The sequence below is a fragment of the Diorhabda sublineata genome, chromosome 1, assembly GCF_026230105.1.
Source record: "Diorhabda sublineata isolate icDioSubl1.1 chromosome 1, icDioSubl1.1, whole genome shotgun sequence".
Classification (NCBI taxonomy): Eukaryota; Metazoa; Arthropoda; class Insecta; order Coleoptera; family Chrysomelidae; genus Diorhabda; species Diorhabda sublineata.
In genome coordinates, this window is record NC_079474.1 from 42626577 (window position 1) to 42644289 (window position 17713).

The following is a 17713-nucleotide window of genomic DNA, read 5'->3' on the forward strand; positions in this document are numbered from 1 at the left end:
AGAGGTGTTTTATATTTCCAGATATTTGCTTTTAGTTTTTGCCTTTATATATATATATATATATATATATATATATATATATATATATATATATATATATAATGTGGTGTTTCTTGTGAATAAATAATTTATTATTGTTCAAAATAGTTTTATTTGCCATAATCATTTCAAAAATTGGATAATATATCATCTGACTATGATTTCATATATATAAAATTAGATATGGATTTTACAGGTTTTATAAAACAGGTTATATTCAAATTTCTTTAAAAAAAATTGTTACATCATGTCAATTAATGAACTACAATATGTTTATTTTCTTTAATTGAAACAAACAAAACATAATCTTATTAATTAACAAGTAGCTATAACATCCCCTACTCTTTTATTATTAAATATTTCAATCCAGTAACCATCAGGATCAGTTATAAATGCTATACCCTTCATTTTTCCATCATCTGGTTTTTTAACAAACTTAACACCAAGTTGTTCAAATCGTTCACAAGCCTTGTACACATCTGGTACCATCACTCCAATATGCCCTGAAATAATTCATTTCCACTCACATATTTTATCTAATAATACCACTTAATTATTTAAAAATAAAATTTGATCTGATAAATATTTTCCAAATGCCAAATTATACCAATGTACTTGTTGATTTTATGTAGAAAGTAATGAAACATGGAAAACCAAGTGTAATAGTGTTTGAATTAAGAAAAACCAAATTTCAGTTATATTTAATTTAAGTCTAGAAAACCTCATTGTGTTATGTTAAAGATCATTAGTAAATAATGTATTGTCAATATCAAAGACATTGCCAGTTTTTTTATAAATATGGGAAGATGTTTTCAACTATGTCATAATATTTGGAGTTAGAGAGGAATGTCAATTATCTAAATTTTCTTATTATTAAGTTAATTTCAACACTTGGATTCATAATGAAAACATAATTACAGTAAGAACAATCCTACATTTAATTTTATAACATTCAGAACAAGGAAATAAATCTTAATAAAAATCCATTTGGTTATAATTTAGTGATAGCGATGAATTTCAAATATTGACCACATACATGCTTAAAATCCAGTATAATGTTAAAACTATATAATATTGATTTTAATCAAAACAAAAACTTACCAAAGCCTCTAGGTTCTTGGTTGCCATTATGAGGTTTATAACTGTCATCATTTTCAGTTCCCCAGTTACTTAAAATAATCCAGTTTATTAGCTGTGTCCAACAATTTTATTACACAAACTTACTGTGTTAGTTCTATTGTTGCCTTCCTTCCAAAAGTCCAGGTGATTCGGTCTTTGGAACTTAACCCCTCCGGAAGGTCTTTTGGATCTTCATATCCCAAGAAATATAATGAAAATTTCATATTTGGGAAATCTAGTTTAGTCAAGAGTTGCATACCCAAGATTTCAGTATAGAACGGTATAGATAATCTTGGATCTTTGATTCTATACATTGTCTGTTGCATAATAAAGTCCTGTAAAGGTTGTAATAAAAATTAAAAAGTCCTATTTCTAATTATACAAACTCATACCTTGGTTGATTCTGAAGGAGGTTTACACATTTTAATAATATCCTCATTTGAAAACGGTACGTTTGAATCTCCCATTTTATAATTAATTAATTTAAAATACAAAACTTAAACAATTAAACAGATGATAATTAAGTACAATATTTTTATTTGAAATCTTCTTTTATAACAAGTTGCTACCTCCACCTTACTCGACTCATTAGTTCGGCGTGAAAATCATTTTCTATATATTACAAAAACATCTTCGATATTTGATTATTTGTAAACTTGCAAATATCAAATAAAAATATTTTTTGGAATATTTTATTATTGTTCCTAATAAGGTTTATTGTTTAAGTGGCTGTAATTAAACTCTAAGCGACTACAGAAGGAAAGAAGATTCTCACATGTCAATTATCCACACCTATTTTATTTTTGTATCAAGGATTATTCAGTCTAGATATTTTGTTTGAGCTGTTAAATTATTCAAAATGGCAAGTGCTCCAACCGAAACTACAGAAACTAGCCGGCCACCAGGACCAGCAGGAGGAAGACCACAACTTTCTGCTGATGAACTCAGAGTTATTAGAGAATGTATGAGAGAAGGTTTTTACCAAAGATGTCTCCCGTTGAGTGCAATTTTAGGAGGTGCTGCTTATTACGGAGTAAAATCTGGCTATTTGAAAGGAAATGCAAGATTTGGTGCCATTCCTAAAGTTTTGCTTGCTGTAATTGTTGGGTTCTTTGCTGGAAGATTTTCCTACCGGTCAGTATGTGCTGAGAAACTGAAACAACTTCCAGACAGTAAAATTGGAGAAATGTTGAGGAAATCTAAAGGACCCGGAGTTGGACCTCGTGGAGGTAATATAAAAATTTTCAGTAGGCTTATTTAACTTGATAGTCATTTATTTGCTGTTGAACAATGTGACTGTTATGCAATGTTTGTTAAAATTTGTGTTACATTTTATAAAAAGTTATTTTCTTTACAGCATTCATCTTTGGCCCATTCTCAGCTCCTTATTATGGTTTGACTCCCTCCAATGTTGCTCCAGAAGCTAAGGATAAATAGAATTAAGATACTTATTTTGTTAGTAATTATAGGTCACGTATCATCAGTGCTTTTATATGCTCAGGTTATTTGATACAACACAAAATTTCTTAATATTTAAAATATTGTGCATTATTAAATCGAATTATTTAGTATCCTGTTTGTTTATTTTATCATTATACCTTATATACCCCTTTGATTACATGAAAATATAAATCTTATGATTGCAGACCTTGACAATAATGTACATAGAGTTGTTTTCATAAAATTATTTTTCATCTAAAAATAATTTGAATTTTCAGACGTTTCGGAAATACCTGATTATAAATATCTGACAGAGACCACTATTTATAGAGAAATTTTTCTAAGCTAATTATTTTTTTATATGCACTCTATGTGAGATGCGCTTAATCTTGAAAGACCGGTTGTTTTTGTTATTTTCACAAAACAAAAATCGTTTTTAATAAGTCAGATTTGATTCATGGTCAGTTCACTTTCTGTCTAAAAAAAACAAGCTCGAAATTAATTATGCCAAACAACCTCATTATACTGTTTATTTCTTTCTAATATTTATATTTAGATTTTTCAAATAAAATAAGAGAAATAGCTTCTTATTTATAGTAAGCATCACAAAGTTTCTTTCTAATATTTATATATAGATTTTACGAATAAAATAAGAGAAATAACTTCTTATTTATAGCGAGCAGCAGAAGTTTTGAAACAATTACGAACGCTTCTCTATATTATTTGTTCTTTGATGTTGTCCAATTAAGTTTCTTAGATTGTCATTGTCGTATAAAAGAAGATTCAATGTCAAAATATTTAACCTAAAACCTATCCAATATCACAATGATAAACACAGAAACCGAAAATCCCGAGAATTATAGGAGGCCTCCTATTGACCCTAATAATAGAAAAAGATACCAATTCACCCCCGATGAACTGAGAGTTTTAAAGGAATGCAACAAAGAAAGTTTTTACCAAAGATGTATTCCTATCAGTACTATATTAGGCGGCGCAGCATATTACGCAGTGAAAACGGGCTATTTGAGAGGTAACCCACGATTTGGGGCGACTCCAAAAGTTATAGTAGGAGCAATTGTGGGTTATTTTATTGGAAAATTTTCATACCAATCAAAATGTGCAGAAAAATTGATGCAGTTACCTCATAGCCAAATAGGGGAAATGTTAAGACAGAAACGACGAGGAAAGGTCTCCGAGACTGCTGATAGTGGGTTTGGTCCAGGTTAGTATAATTGAAAAATATTAATACATATATTGAATATAAAACATTTTGAATTCAGGGTTCTCCTTGGCTCCGTTTTCTGGAGTCAGCTCAGCAGACACATATAGTGATGTGAATCCCTTTAGTAGTCTGGATTTGGATACTACTAGACCTGAAACACCTGGATTAGATGACCATTTTAGGCCTTCTATGGATAACCAAACTTTAGAAATGTATGAAGAAATGCCCCCTGAACAGAAAAGGACTACAACTTATGAAGAATTAAGGAAGAAAAACAGGGAAGAATATGCACAGCAAAGAACAAGTAGTTTTAGAGATCCTTTCAATAAATTGTCAGCAGAAGCTAAATTTGATAGGGATTATAATGCCCCACAAGAAAATAAGTATGGTGATAAATTTGAATGATCTATATATAATTAAATATTTACCTTCAATTTTGGCTGTAGTTTTGATTTTGAAAAAATTTTATAATTATCCTAAATAGTATGATAAATATATAATGATAAACATCCTGACAATTTTGTTTATTTTTAGGTTCACTCAATTTAATTTCTAGACAGAAAACATAAAATAGTATCATTTCAACATTGGTACATAAACCACTACATTGCATAAATAAATTTTTTAAAGGCCCAATTTAAAATATTTTCTATAGATCAAGAATGCTTTGTCAGTTGCATTGAATTGATCACCTCATCTGATAACATACCATAATATTCAATGCTTCCAATATTGCATTGGAGAACCAAATATTCCCCGGCACTACCAGCGATAAATCAGATAGTAGAAGACATGTTTAGGACTCTTGTCAGTTATGTGACCATAAGAATGATTAACAAATAATCAAGTTGATGTTTGTAATGGAATCTATACTAGGGAGCAATAAAGCCATTAATTTGAGAATATTGCACCAAAACTGTTACATTGTTCACTAGGTAATCACTTAAATTCAGAATTGAAGAAAATAGAAAAGTTGAGCACTTGAATGAGTCTTAAACATTTGAAACTTGTTCTCAAATTATGACAGATAGGTCTAATGGATACATCGACCTAAGTAGGTTTCTAATAGATGATTACAGGTTTTGTGAAGAACACTGAAACACATAATTTCTGTAAGCACCAAGATTGCAGACACCCATACTGGGATATTCAGGTCAAAAGATATCACAAGCATAGAAAAAAATCTTTCTGAAGTTGTCACAAATGATAAAATTCATTTATGCTCTGGGATCATAAGACTTGGAAGCATATATGCCCAGCTAGAGCAAGGTGTCGTGTATTGAATTTACTATGAAATCTTATTCGAGGGGGTGTGAATATAGTCAAAAACCACCCGTTATGATTTAATCTTGTTGTGGATGGTACCAAATGATTCAATTTTTTGTTCAAATTCGATACTGGAATGCTTTCTCGAATCAGCGTCTTTTCAAAAGCAACCATGAATTAGTTAATGTATAATGGAAAATTATCTAAACCTTTTAAGAATAAAATGTAGAAACATGCTCTGTACATTGATTTCAGTAATTGAGAATATTTTTCTTGGGGATGCCTACATTGTAAACGACCATTTCTTGTAATTTAAATCAATATGATTCATTTCACAGTTCCATAAAATATTTTCAAGTAAAAAATATTTATGCAGGTCTACTTTCCCTCAAATCTCTTAACAAATATATCTTTTTTTAGCTGATATTTTAACAACCCCAGAACAAAATGTGTATTATAATTATTGGCCCTTGATATGCAAATCACTCTTAGTATCCTATTGTATGTAACGCTTTATTCCATAGCATTATAGTACTTACTTTTTGGGCTGCTAGAATTTTTAAGAGAGCACATATCAGATAAATTTTGTATTCAGTGAAAAAAATTCGATCCAATTACTACGTTCTTAGTTACCATTTCTGACAATGCAATGCATGAATAAGCAAGGGTAAGGTAAGGTAAGCAAAGGCACATATGGACCTCGTACGTCCCACACCAAACAACTGCTCCGACTAAACAGACAGATCTCGTCATTTGTGAGTGTCCTGCACTTATACCAGAGCGGTTTAGACGCTTGGTCAGGCCTTACTACTTGTACAACGGCATCAAAGGGTTCAGCTAAAGCGCCCGATCGACTACTCAAAGGCCTTTGGTAAGGTCAAGTGGGTCGTGGGGCATATCTGAAGGATACTTGGCCGCCCACAATCAACTATGAGTGTTTACTTCAGTTCTTCACCAGATAATGATGATGAATGAAGAATTTCATTGCATTTTCAAGATGTTAAAACATTAATCCCATCCACTGTTTCATAATTTTAACAGATAATTCATGTTCTTATCAATTTATTTTTTATCTGGAACTTTCAATTAGTATGCGATTTTTCCAAGCTATTGTTTAACAATTTATTATTCTTGTTCAAAATCTACTGTTTATAACATATTTCAAAATTTATTACAAAAATAAAATATTCTATTATAATAGGCTGATTTAGATAACTAAACATGTACAATAATTGCGAGTTTTACCGATAACACAGCCAAATGCTCACTTCTCTGATGTTTATTAATACACTTCAGAAAGGGACAATTCATAACGATTAAATAAAACTCAAAATTATTAAAAATTAATTTATTTAATACTGAACAATTTCTGAAATAGAAATGTAACATTCATTCATAAAATTAAAAACGTGCTTTACCACCTTGTAGTTCAAGCTAATGTTGCAATCAGTAACGGATTTTTGTTTTTTGTACCTAAATATAAACAGCCCAATGACACTTTTGAGGGACGTTTATTTTACCTCAATTTTCCACCTCAAAAATTTAATTCTTTTCTAACAAGTACTCTTAAAAAGTGATATGGTATTGGGAATGTTCAACTTCTAAATTAAAAATACCCAAATGTGCATCAGGGATTGACACTATTTGATATTGTATAAGATGAGTAAATAAATTTACAGAAAGGCCAGTTCGCGTACAAAAAATTCCATTTAAACTGAAAGTAATTTACAAGATAGTAACACACAAGTAAACGTTTCAATTGGATAAAAAACTTTTCATTCTTTCACTGAAAAGTTATTTCTGATGAATTCATGTTCACTATAATTCTAAAATTGACTTCCGACAAGTATGTAGTGATCTAAGATTCCAGCGACATTTTGAATACCTAATAAATGAACCGATCCGGCCTTAGAATTTAAAAAAAAATTAAGTTTGCTATTGGATATAGAATCAATCATCAACAATGTCATACCAAAAGAACTATAATGAACTTATTGAAACCATTGGGTGTAACCACATATTTGAAGAATACCATAATCCCATGCAAAGAACTCTATACCTCAATCAAGCATTCAACAATTTATCTTAGTCGATACTTGCGTGAATTTCAAATCCCTCGAAGTCCACATATTTCTTCAACCTAAAAAAAATATAATACCATTAATAATGAAATCGATTGCTTTGTGAAATATTTATTTAATAAATATATATTTGCAAATACTGTCTATTACACATATATCTTTATAAAATAAATATCACAATAGCAAATATTAATCAACACAGAATAATTTATTCATTATATTATACATATTTATCAGTCTCTATGTTGTAGTTATTTATTTGAATAAGTTTTGTGAAGTAAACTCAAGACCATTTATAGCAAGCCATTTGGGAAAACTTGTTAATTTCTCCCTTTCTTTACCAATTATTTGTGAAAAATTTATTTAATCTTTTAAAGGATTGGGTTTTTAAACTTAATTCTTAAGATTTAGAAGGAAAACGTAGTTTTGTATCACTATGTAATTTGATATTTTAGGTCAAATTTTTGTATAAAAATTGAAACATTCATATACTGGGATGAAGTTTCTTTTATTTTCCCATTTATTTAAATGATTGAACTTTAATATGGAGCTCATCATTTCGTTTTGTTAGTCTATATATACGTGGTTTAACTATAAAAATATATATACTTTACCTCGTAACAATTTTTTGAATGATTTTTATTTGATAAATTTATGTTTGAGAATAATGTCTTCTTTGGGTACCTCATTACTTAAGAAAAACTATTTTATTAAATAATTTAAAGAGCTAACTATTTTCAGGAAAAAGGAATTTACTTTGCTTAAAATCCTTGATTTTCCTCAATTTTAATGGTGGCTAGTGGCTTCTGGGATGACAGTAGATTATACTGTCTTGAATTCCTTTCTCGAAAGAGGAAAAATATAAAATTGATTTGTAACATATCCTAAAAAATCTGAAATCTTGGTACAATAATACATGCACTATACAAGGTGTCCAACTTTATTTATTGTTTATACTTTATTTTGTGATTTGGCAGTGTCTGCGTTTAAAATATTTCTAAATTAATTGGATGAATTCATCATCCAATTATAAATTGCCCAATAATGTAATTTTGGCTATTGTTTGACAAAAAAAGTCATTTTTAAAAGATATGGACACCCTGTTTTTCTAATAATTAAATAGTAAACAAAAATTGTTATCAAAAATAAATTACTGCTATATACTTACATTAACGCATATATATATTTATATAGACCTAATCTATATCTTCTAGAATGAATGTACCAAGTACTTGTCTCAATATTTAAACTTTTTGAATGGAACAGATAATTCTCTGATGGTGGATGTATTCTTCTTTTGAAGGTGATTGATTTTGGAAACACATGAATCAATTTTCTATTATCACAATTACAAAACTTTCATTTTAACTGGTCATTTTATTATATGGTTTTATATTTTGTTCACTAACATTTTATTAAATTCGACGTATATTTGTCAGTTTATATGAAAACAGAATACATTTGATTTATATACGAAGTTTTGTTGTTTTATGGACACTGTGTTATATGAAATTCCACTTCAAATAAACTAATTTCTACCAAATAGCAGAAAATCACAAGTTGAAGTATTTGTTCGGGATAAAAAGGAATTTCTAAATAGGAATAGCCTAAAAAAAAGATTTCAGATCTTAAAATATACCCCTATTTTAACATGATGTTAAATTTGAATTGGGTCTTTATTTTTCGCTGTTTAGAAAGCTAGACATGTTTACTTGGATCAAAAAGTATTACAACCTATGAAAAAAATCGAAAAATTGATATTGAAAATTGTTGAAAGAGATTAACTATGATGATGACAACAACATATCATTGCTACAGCTATAAAAAAGTTTAAAATTTTTGGGCACGAAACCATTAATATTCTACAAATAATAGCTCAAACCCCTCAGCTTTAGTATTAAAGAAGCAAACAGCAATACTGACATAAACTAGGTCTATTATTACAAGGGGGTCATTCTCAAAGCGCCCTGGTATTTGTGATATAATCTGAAATATGTATATATCCAGAAGATGTGACTAACACAAAAGTAGGCTTCACAAACATGGGGGCAACACAGTCCTGTAGTTTCTTGAAAACTCCGGATAGAGAAAATTTCTTAAAAGAATTAATCTTGCTAAACATTACAGTATATTTTGTTTATCTTAAAATTGGAATCTACCTATTACACCACCTCATAAATTTTTTTACACATATTTTTGCCAAAAATACTTTGAATCATATTGACTATATTAAAAGGCACTGTTCAGGAAAGGACACAAAATAAATAAGATATTGAAAAGTACATTTGGACTAAAATGAAGTTCTAAATTTCTTAATCATTCGACAAATTTCAACTTTTTTGTTTGTTTTTGCAAGTTATAAAAATGAACAAATTTTATCGATACTACTGATTATTGGAAAAAATTTCAACATGTAATTTGCAATACCAATATATTTAAAACGAGCATTCTATTTTCAGAATAATAATATAAAATGTTGATTAATTTTCCTTTCCAACAATACACAGATTCATTTATATAGTTATCTTTAAGAGATTGTTATTTATTTTGAAAAATTATTCACCTAACCCTTACATAACAATTTGACATTATCTGTACCAAAATACTTCTTTTTGAGACAACTAGCAGTTTATACTTTTTCAATAAATATTTATGTCAAATAATTTAAGAAATAGAAAGTTAATTAGATTTCATTACTTTATTCAGTAATCATAAACATTGTATTTTATTTTATAATTTCTTTATGTTATCATGCCATCAAAATTTTTGTACAAACAAACAAAACAGTCAATAAACTGATTATAAATTTTAATAAAACCTTTGTTTAAATACTAGTTAGATTTTTGAGGTATTTCATTTCAATATAAATTTAAAAAAATTAAATGTTTTCTTACTGTGATATTGTTTCAATAACAGAAAGTGCTAGATTTTATTAGCAGTAATTATTTAATCAGTAAATACAGTATTTGAGGTAATTTTATGGAACATAGGAATATCAATACACAAATTTTAACCGACCTAACTAAAATCTATTGGTGAATGCTTCAAAAGAATTTCACAATAAATTATAATAATTAATTGTTCCAGTGAATTTCCACTCCCAATCATTTAGCAAAAAAGATGAAAAAAGGTTAAAGTTGCTCAAATTAAACCAGCTAGGAACTATTTCCCAAAGGTTTAATTACCCGTTTGACTTTTACCTTTCAATTTGATTGAAGCTACCAAATTGAAAGAATTGAACATCCCGAATATTTTCATTTCTGGCAATCACTCGTCAAAGCGATTGAACGAGAAATGTATGTGTAAATACAAGAATTTAAATATTCACTTTTCAGTCAGTAGGGTGCGTCGTAGAGGAAAGACATAACTTTGGACGGTAGCGATACATACTATATACCAGTGATGGCGAACCTATGACCCATCAGATACTGACCTACCCAAGCTTTTTAACTGACCCACACTGATTTTTTAATTAATTTTTTTATGTCAAAAAAAATAACATTTATATCTATAATGAAATTTATAAAAAATTATTTCCAGCTGGGGATTGGCTAGATGATTTTCATTTCTATTGTGTTACTGAACTATTAAATCCTGTAACATCTTACATACATTGGGCGGAAAATGTCAATTTTAATTTTTTTGGGATATGGCACTATTGAAATTAGAGAAATTAAAGAAGAACTTATTTTTTACAAAAGAAAAATGAGAATTTTCCCCAACATTACAGGAGCTAGTTTCAAAGTTGTGTATTGCAATTCTCGTCATGGAGAAACTTTTCAGAAGGAAAATTTGCAAAGAAAAAGCGTTTTTAGAATGTGGTGCTACTTTGTTTGGTGATTTAAAAGAAAATGACTTGATTACAAAGCGTATAATTAACGATCGAGTATTAGAATTGGAAAAAAATACTTTTTTGCAAATACATAGAGATTTAAATTATTATGCAGAAATGTATTCAATTGCTGTATATGAGAATAATGATGTAAATCATGGGTGGGCAAACACTTCAGAGATTCAAAATCAGGGCCATATGTTTTGGGTGGAGTTTCCTTGTCCAAGAAACTTTTTTTATTAAAACCCTATAAGTATCATTTGAAAGTATTTGGACAGATAAATTTGACAGTTAATAAGAGATAATAGTAATAATAAATTGTTTATTAATATATATTTGCAAAATAACGAACATTAGATACTATGTAAACAATATTCAAATTGGTTGAACCATTTATTTTCGCTCTAAGGAGAGAACAATATAAATATTGAAATTTTTTTAAAACCTCTCAGTTTCAGCAAGTGTTCTATTGAAACTTTCCCTATTATATTGTGATAAGTTCTTACATTGATATTTATATATTCCATAACTTTATTATGATTTTTGAATTTACAAATAGCCAAAACCTCAAAAATGTGAATATTAAAATATTTAAACATAGTAATATTTTGTCTAACATCTACCAATTATTTAATTTTGTTTTCATTAATAGATTTAGGGTTGAGAAATATCCCGAGTGAAAAACAAACTATATATGTATACATTTATCATTTATTTTCAATGCTTATGAATCACTCTCTCTCTCTTTGAGAAATTCTTTACAAATTTGTTTATTATCCAAATTAAAACACAACCAATACTTTTTATACAAAGATATTTTTATTTGACTAATCACTTTTTCCAATTTCATTCAGAAACATTTAATCAATATCTTGTTCAAATTTAATGTTAAGAAGCCACTAAAAAAGCAATGATCCTATACAAAAGGATAGTAAAACCTATTAACTAAAATATATAAAAAATAATTGTCCATTGTACACTAAACACATTATACTGGAGTTTTTTTCATAAATAATACTAATCATAAGTTTTTTTTGTTTTTGTTAAGGAAGATTTTAAAATTAGTAGCGCCTAGGTGGGACCGAACCTGAAATAGTGGAATTATAAAGTTTCAATTATTTGACCTTTTGGCTTTCTAGCAAATTTTGGAGTAAATTCTACACAAATTTATGGAATTCAAACATTAATTTTCTATTTTTTAGCAAAACTAATAAATTTGTCAAATTGTTCTAATAAAGAATTTATACAGTATTTCATAAACAAAAAGCACTTTCTGTATATAGTTAATCCTTAAATTAATCATTTTGATTGATAACTTAATATAATTAAGGATAATGATCAAAATATATATATGAAAGTTTTTACTACATTTATGTTTATATTCTCATACTCAAAAGTGTAAAAATTTGTTTCAAACTCAGCTTGTCACAATCAATGCAAAGTGTTTTGTATATGTGATCTGCTTATTACGATTATGATTTTAATTGTACTGTATATACCTAAAGTCAAAATATTTTTGTTGTCCTAACTTCTTTGTGCACTGCGGTCTACCATCCTGCAAAAAATATAACAAATTGGTAATTCACGATTTATTGACTAAAATTTGGTGTGCTATGTTGACAAAGTGAGTTATGAAACTTTTTTTACACCAATATAATATTCGGAAATATTCTTGTAAATAATAATAGACTCACCATAATTCTGTTGTCCATATCCTCCAGTTCGATCATCATAACCTTGACTATTATAACCTTGTCCACCAGTGTTGTAGCCGCCGCCACCACCATATTGATCACTCCCTTGTTGGTAGCTTGAATAGTCTCCACCCCCACTGCCATAACCTGCAGTAGGATTTGAATATTGTGTAGAATAACCACCCCCTTCATATCCGCCTTGTGCACCATACTGGTTATATCCACCTTGTCCACCATACTGTGTGGAATATGATGGCTGACTACTACGTTTAAATATTACGACATTAATTGAATGGGAACATGTCTATATATTCTAAACTTACCCTTGTCCATATCCATTAGCTCCTTGTCCATTGTCAAACCTAGGCCTTTTAACTCCTGGTCCCCCTGGACCTCCCCCTTGTGAACCAAATTGTCCTGGTGCCCTCTTTTGCCCCAAACCTCCTGGTCCACCAGGTCCCCCTGGACCTCCTCTTCCTCCTCCTGGACCCCCTCGCCCCCCTCTAAATCCACCAGGACCACCTCTTCCCATTCCACGACCCCCACCTCTGCCTCCCATTCCCCCACGATCTCCTGGGCCACCTCGTCCCCCTCTAAAACCACCAGGTCCACCCCTACCCATTCCACGACCCCCACCTCGGCCTCTGTCACCAATATCCCCACCTATCAAAAACAATAATTTTTGCACTAATAAATGTAAAATATGCTACAATTTTTAGTTAAAATTTCATTTTAGAGGAAACAGATATAAAATGATATGTATTATGAACCGAAAACAAATTATTCACAATTCACATAAACACAAAGAGGAGGAGGAAGGACAAAGTACATATAGAAAAGGAAAACAAACAATAGGTAACATATACATATTAAGAAACCCAATAGAAAAGAAAATAGAACAAGGGAAAAAATTACATATTACATTCATCAATTTGTAAGCTTCATTCGATCCAATAGATAGAAAAATGGTATGGGGTAGTATGAGGAAAATAGAAATCCATAAAAAAATAACAGATAAAAAGGAATATATGAAAACGTAAGAGGGAAAGCTAAATAGATGGAATAAGATTGACAGAGTTTAGGATGAGAAACAAGAAAATATTCTTTGTCCTAATTGGATAATTGGCTACAGAAATCTATAACCAGTAAAAATTGACTTATTAGTGTAGGTAACCCGTATAGTTATAGTAGCAGATACATTTAAGAAAATGGAAGAAAGACATATGAATAAACACAATCCAAGACCTGAGAATGAGAGTAAATATCAAGAAAATCGAAAGAATTATAGTAAATTAAAAAAGAGAACATTGGGAATATTTAATAATAAGTGACAGTCACAGAAGACAAAAATAAATAGTGAATATAGTAAGAAAAACCAATCAAACATACTATGATCTAAATAAAGACATAAAAAATAAAAGTATGCAATAAGTAGAATAGTAACAACAAAGATAAAACTATAGCAAAGAAAACGAGGATGGGTAGGAAATAAAATATGGTAATTATAGAAAAAATTTGACAGGAGCAATTAGGAAAAAAATTGTTAAATGATGTTTAAACTGATAGGGACACATAAAGATTACACCACAAAGCCTAATAAGAAAAGAAGCAGAAATAAAAAACATATGAAAAGGAAAACCCAGGAAAAGTTGGTTTCAACAAGTAATTTAGCGAGGAGGAATAAAGGGGGAAAATACTGCAAAGAAATGAAGTAGCAAAAGATCAGAAATAGTGGAAATAATGGATAAAAGAAGAATGAGAAATAAAATTCCAATACTCTTATACAAGTATAGGGATTGAAAAAGTTACCATGATTTAGAAAGTGACTTAAATTCTCATAGTTCAACCAGCAAACATGATGAAACCTTTTCAGATTTTTTACTGGTAAAATATAAAAATATGTGCGAAGAAATATACTCAAAATTCATGGGTGTGAGATATAAATTTTCAGAAATGATCCATTCATATTTGAGATAGTTGCAAAAAGATCGAGTCATTAACAACATGTACTTGGTGTTAACAACCACTTTATAGATTTTTAACTTATGTTATAAAATTTATCCTAAAATAGTGCAAAAATGTTTTGTTGAATGGATTAATTATTATTAAAGTGTTTATAGGCGTAAGGAAAAGACTTCCAATATTAAAATCAACACAATATTTAGTTACCATTTAAATTGATGATTTTAAAAAAACTTACCTGGTGGAAATCTTCCTCTAGGAGCTCCCCTTAGACCCCCTCGCCCTCGGCCCATTGGAGGGCCTCCGCGTCCTCGGTCTCCCATTCCTCCACTAGAAATAAATAAGATATACCACTATGGTTAAGGTGGGATATGGTTAAGTCTTACCGTCCTCGAAAACCTCCACGTCCTCCGGGACCACCTCTACCTGGGCCACCACGTATTCCCCTACCTCTTGGAGGCATGCCGCCAGTTGGAGGTCCTGATCCCCCTGATACTTCGGCAGGTGCACCTTCAGTTGCTGCGTCAGCCATCTTTTACATACAAAAGATTATTAAGATCTAGCTTATTTTTATTCGCAAATAAAGGATTTATAATACTTCAATATTCATCAATACACAATTAGTAGACTTAACTCTACTATTAAAAACAATTTGTCTCTAATATCAAAAATTTTTGTAGCGGCGTCGGTACAAATAATTCAATTACTGATATTTGAGATATTTAACTTCGTTGGTTATTTATAATTAAAGTTTTAGTGATAGCAGAGTACTGATAACTTACTTTTTGTACTTTTAAGTATAATTTTATGGATAAAAACTATTCAAACAATAGAATGTCACTCCTCTCGATGAACCTCAAATCATTAAAATGGACGATAACAAAACGGTTCTTGTCCTTTTTCTAAAGGTTTGACGTCATTTCCTCTTGCTTCAACAGTGTTGTCTGCTGGTAATAAAAATTTGGTCTCATAAAAGATTACAGCCATATATGTAATCGAAATTTTAATGAATTTTTTTGATTAGTCATATAATTTTATGCAAAGTTTATTGTGTGTTATGACGTATTCATATAAATGGATATTCTGCTTTCCAATGCACCTCACAAATAATTTTGTGAAGTAGATGTAGTTATAAGGGGAATATGATTTTCATCGATTTTTCTTATAATTTTACATGGATTCGTATGAAATAGAAAATTTTGATTACCTAGTAATATTTATTCCAACAAAATTGGTCTTTTACAATTTTACAAGCAAGTGTCGGCTGGGACTTTTAAATCTTTGGTAGAGCACTCGTCAATAACAAAAAGAAGATATATAACATGACATTGACATTTTGTGATGGCAGATCATGTCTTTTACCCACTTTTAAAAATATCAAATTCTATTGAACTTCAAAAGGTATTATTTTGATACAGAGACAATGTTGTTTATTGTTTATAAATAATATATTTTAGTTTCTACATGAATGTATAGATGACTTAGTGGAGAAACGTAAGATAAAATTTGATTACTATAATACCAGTCCTATCGAGTGGACTGAAGATGATTTCCAGAACGCCAAAAAGAGTGTACAGGCATTTTACAAACAATGTACCATAAAAAAAAGATTTGAAATAATTCCAGATGATATCGCAGAAGATGTTAAAGAAGCTCTTAGAAGTTGCTTTGATATAAGAAAACAAGAAATATTTCAGTTTTTAGCAAAAATGTATATAATAAAAGGTGGAAATATCTTTATAGAAAATATAGATTGGAGGTTAAGATGGGTGTTGGGGTCTTCGGATTTGATTACATTAAAAGAACCATATCTACAGATTGATTTTAATGGAATTAAGGATAATAGTGGACATACTGAAAATTCTTTTGTATCCTTTGAAGCTACTTTAGAACAAGTGGACCAGCTAATAATGGAATTGAAACATTTGAAAACAGAATTGAGTGAATTGTTAAATTGATGTTACAACTGTTTCTGATAAGTTTGCATTCATATAGGACATATGTGAAAGCTGATACAACTCATCAAACTGAATTACTTGCATGTGTATTTTGTAAGCATTATTTAGATTTTACTCAATTCTATGTGGTCAAAGAATTTTGTAATGACTATTTTATACATTATTTCAATAAAAAATTGGTTAACTGTGTTTACTTCTTTCTGATCTTCCCTAGATTTTTAAAGAAAAAATTTTCAGTAAAATGATTTATAATAGTGGAACTAACATTGTATTGAAGAAAAAGTTAAAATATATGTTATGTTAGTGACACTGCATAGGCTATCCAGGAACTTTTCAGCTAAATGCAAAAATAAGTACTAATTGGATTTACCTTTTCTCAAATCTCAAAAAAATGGCTACTTACAAACTTCAAACTTGGTACATTGTTAATTAGGAAACTGTAGGTTATTTTTTAAGAAAGGTATTCTGAACTGAATATTATGAAATGGTTTTAAAAATAATTTTTATTCTGTATTTTTGGGATTAAATATTTTATTATTGTTACTTGTTACAATTTTTGCTAAATTACATTTTTCTCCTAATTACATGATAAAATTTATGGTTCATACAATGCTCATTTTAGTAGAGCCAATTTTTAATTTCTGCATATCATCAGGGCCGGATTTAAACTTAATGAACACTAGGAAAAAGTCCGCCCTAATTCTGGAATTTAAACTTATAGTTAATATATTGTTTATAAATAAAATGACTAATTAATTGCAGAAACTTTATTATATGTTATATAATCCAAAAACACAAATAATTTTTTTCTCTTACAATTTTAAATTTGACACCAAGGGTGTCTCATATCATATTATATCATTTTTTTTACAGGCACTTTTTGAATTGCGATCCTATATACGTGTTTGTTAAACAGACTGTAGGTGTTAGCATGCGCTGTGTCAAGCTTATTATATTAAAAAATCTAAGATTTTTCTTTTCTATTAAAATTAATTGGTGCAATAGATAAATTATTACAATTTTTTTAGATTTATTGGTTGATTAAAGTTTATATTTAAAAAAATTTAAAAAGTAAATCAAAATTTTTCTACTTTTCAAAA

General features: G+C 29.3%; 5 protein-coding genes across 8 annotated transcripts; 3 read left to right on the forward strand and 2 right to left on the reverse strand.

Annotated features, from left to right (window-relative positions):
- Positions 1 to 127: 127 nt before the first annotated feature.
- On the reverse strand, positions 128 to 1717 carry LOC130442258 (lactoylglutathione lyase). The gene is made up of 4 exons (XM_056776345.1): positions 1551 to 1717; positions 1264 to 1493; positions 1141 to 1208; positions 128 to 542 (listed from the first exon to the last, which is right to left on the reverse strand). The coding sequence occupies exons 1-4, from the start codon at positions 1623 to 1625 to the stop codon at positions 355 to 357; spliced, it is 561 nt and encodes a 186-aa protein (XP_056632323.1). The 5' UTR covers positions 1626 to 1717; the 3' UTR covers positions 128 to 354.
- Positions 1718 to 1915: 198 nt separating this feature from the next.
- LOC130442862 (OCIA domain-containing protein 1-like) lies at positions 1916 to 2729 on the forward strand. The gene is made up of 2 exons (XM_056777248.1): positions 1916 to 2387; positions 2516 to 2729. The coding sequence occupies exons 1-2, from the start codon at positions 2018 to 2020 to the stop codon at positions 2593 to 2595; spliced, it is 450 nt and encodes a 149-aa protein (XP_056633226.1). The 5' UTR covers positions 1916 to 2017; the 3' UTR covers positions 2596 to 2729.
- A 635-nt stretch (positions 2730 to 3364) lies between these two features.
- Positions 3365 to 4335, forward strand: LOC130444073 (OCIA domain-containing protein 1-like). The gene is made up of 2 exons (XM_056779059.1): positions 3365 to 3820; positions 3879 to 4335. The coding sequence occupies exons 1-2, from the start codon at positions 3424 to 3426 to the stop codon at positions 4223 to 4225; spliced, it is 744 nt and encodes a 247-aa protein (XP_056635037.1). The 5' UTR covers positions 3365 to 3423; the 3' UTR covers positions 4226 to 4335.
- Positions 4336 to 6419: 2084 nt separating this feature from the next.
- LOC130446499 (TATA-binding protein-associated factor 2N-like) lies at positions 6420 to 15587 on the reverse strand. 4 transcript variants are annotated; one of them, XM_056782821.1, is made up of 7 exons: positions 15438 to 15587; positions 15042 to 15187; positions 14894 to 14985; positions 13017 to 13356; positions 12694 to 12956; positions 12499 to 12554; positions 6426 to 7226 (listed from the first exon to the last, which is right to left on the reverse strand). In XM_056782821.1, the coding sequence occupies exons 2-6, from the start codon at positions 15185 to 15187 to the stop codon at positions 12547 to 12549; spliced, it is 849 nt and encodes a 282-aa protein (XP_056638799.1). In that variant the 5' UTR covers positions 15438 to 15587; the 3' UTR covers positions 6426 to 7226; positions 12499 to 12546. The 4 variants fall into 4 exon arrangements, with proteins under 4 accessions (XP_056638807.1, XP_056638799.1, XP_056638790.1 ...); XM_056782812.1 differs by lacking the exon at positions 6426 to 7226 and adding an exon at positions 11797 to 12086; XM_056782829.1 differs by lacking the exon at positions 12499 to 12554 and having other exon boundaries at positions 6420 to 7226.
- A 385-nt stretch (positions 15588 to 15972) lies between these two features.
- On the forward strand, positions 15973 to 16802 carry LOC130444082 (uncharacterized). The gene is made up of 2 exons (XM_056779072.1): positions 15973 to 16056; positions 16113 to 16802. Exons 1-2 carry the CDS (start codon positions 15997 to 15999, stop codon positions 16611 to 16613), a joined length of 561 nt encoding a protein of 186 aa, XP_056635050.1. The 5' UTR covers positions 15973 to 15996; the 3' UTR covers positions 16614 to 16802.
- Positions 16803 to 17713: the final 911 nt, after the last annotated feature.

Bases quoted from the DNA above. Each gene is read 5' to 3' on its own strand.
- LOC130444082 (XM_056779072.1), top strand. From the start codon at position 15,997: ATGGCAGATCATGTCTTTTACCCACTTTTAAAAATATCAAATTCTATT. The intron at 16,057-16,112 runs GTATTATTTTGA...AATATATTTTAG, and splicing joins ATTCTATTGAACTTCAAAAG to TTTCTACATGAATGTATAGA.
- LOC130442258 (XM_056776345.1), bottom strand. From the start codon at position 1,625: ATGGGAGATTCAAACGTACCGTTTTCAAATGAGGATATTATTAAAATG. The intron at 1,494-1,550 runs GTATGAGTTTGT...CAACCTTTACAG, and splicing joins CTCCTTCAGAATCAACCAAG to GACTTTATTATGCAACAGAC. The intron at 1,209-1,263 runs GTAAGTTTGTGT...GATTATTTTAAG, and splicing joins GCAACAATAGAACTAACACA to TAACTGGGGAACTGAAAATG.
- LOC130446499 (XM_056782803.1), bottom strand. From the start codon at position 15,187: ATGGCTGACGCAGCAACTGAAGGTGCACCTGCCGAAGTATCAGGGGGA. The intron at 12,957-13,016 runs GTAAGTTTAGAA...ATTTAAACGTAG, and splicing joins GCTAATGGATATGGACAAGG to TAGTCAGCCATCATATTCCA. The intron at 12,087-12,693 runs GTGAGTCTATTA...CCACTATTTCAG, and splicing joins ATATGGACAACAGAATTATG to GTTCGGTCCCACCTAGGCGC.
- LOC130444073 (XM_056779059.1), top strand. From the start codon at position 3,424: ATGATAAACACAGAAACCGAAAATCCCGAGAATTATAGGAGGCCTCCT. The intron at 3,821-3,878 runs GTTAGTATAATT...TTTTGAATTCAG, and splicing joins TGATAGTGGGTTTGGTCCAG to GGTTCTCCTTGGCTCCGTTT.
- LOC130442862 (XM_056777248.1), top strand. From the start codon at position 2,018: ATGGCAAGTGCTCCAACCGAAACTACAGAAACTAGCCGGCCACCAGGA. The intron at 2,388-2,515 runs GTAATATAAAAA...TTTTCTTTACAG, and splicing joins CGGAGTTGGACCTCGTGGAG to CATTCATCTTTGGCCCATTC.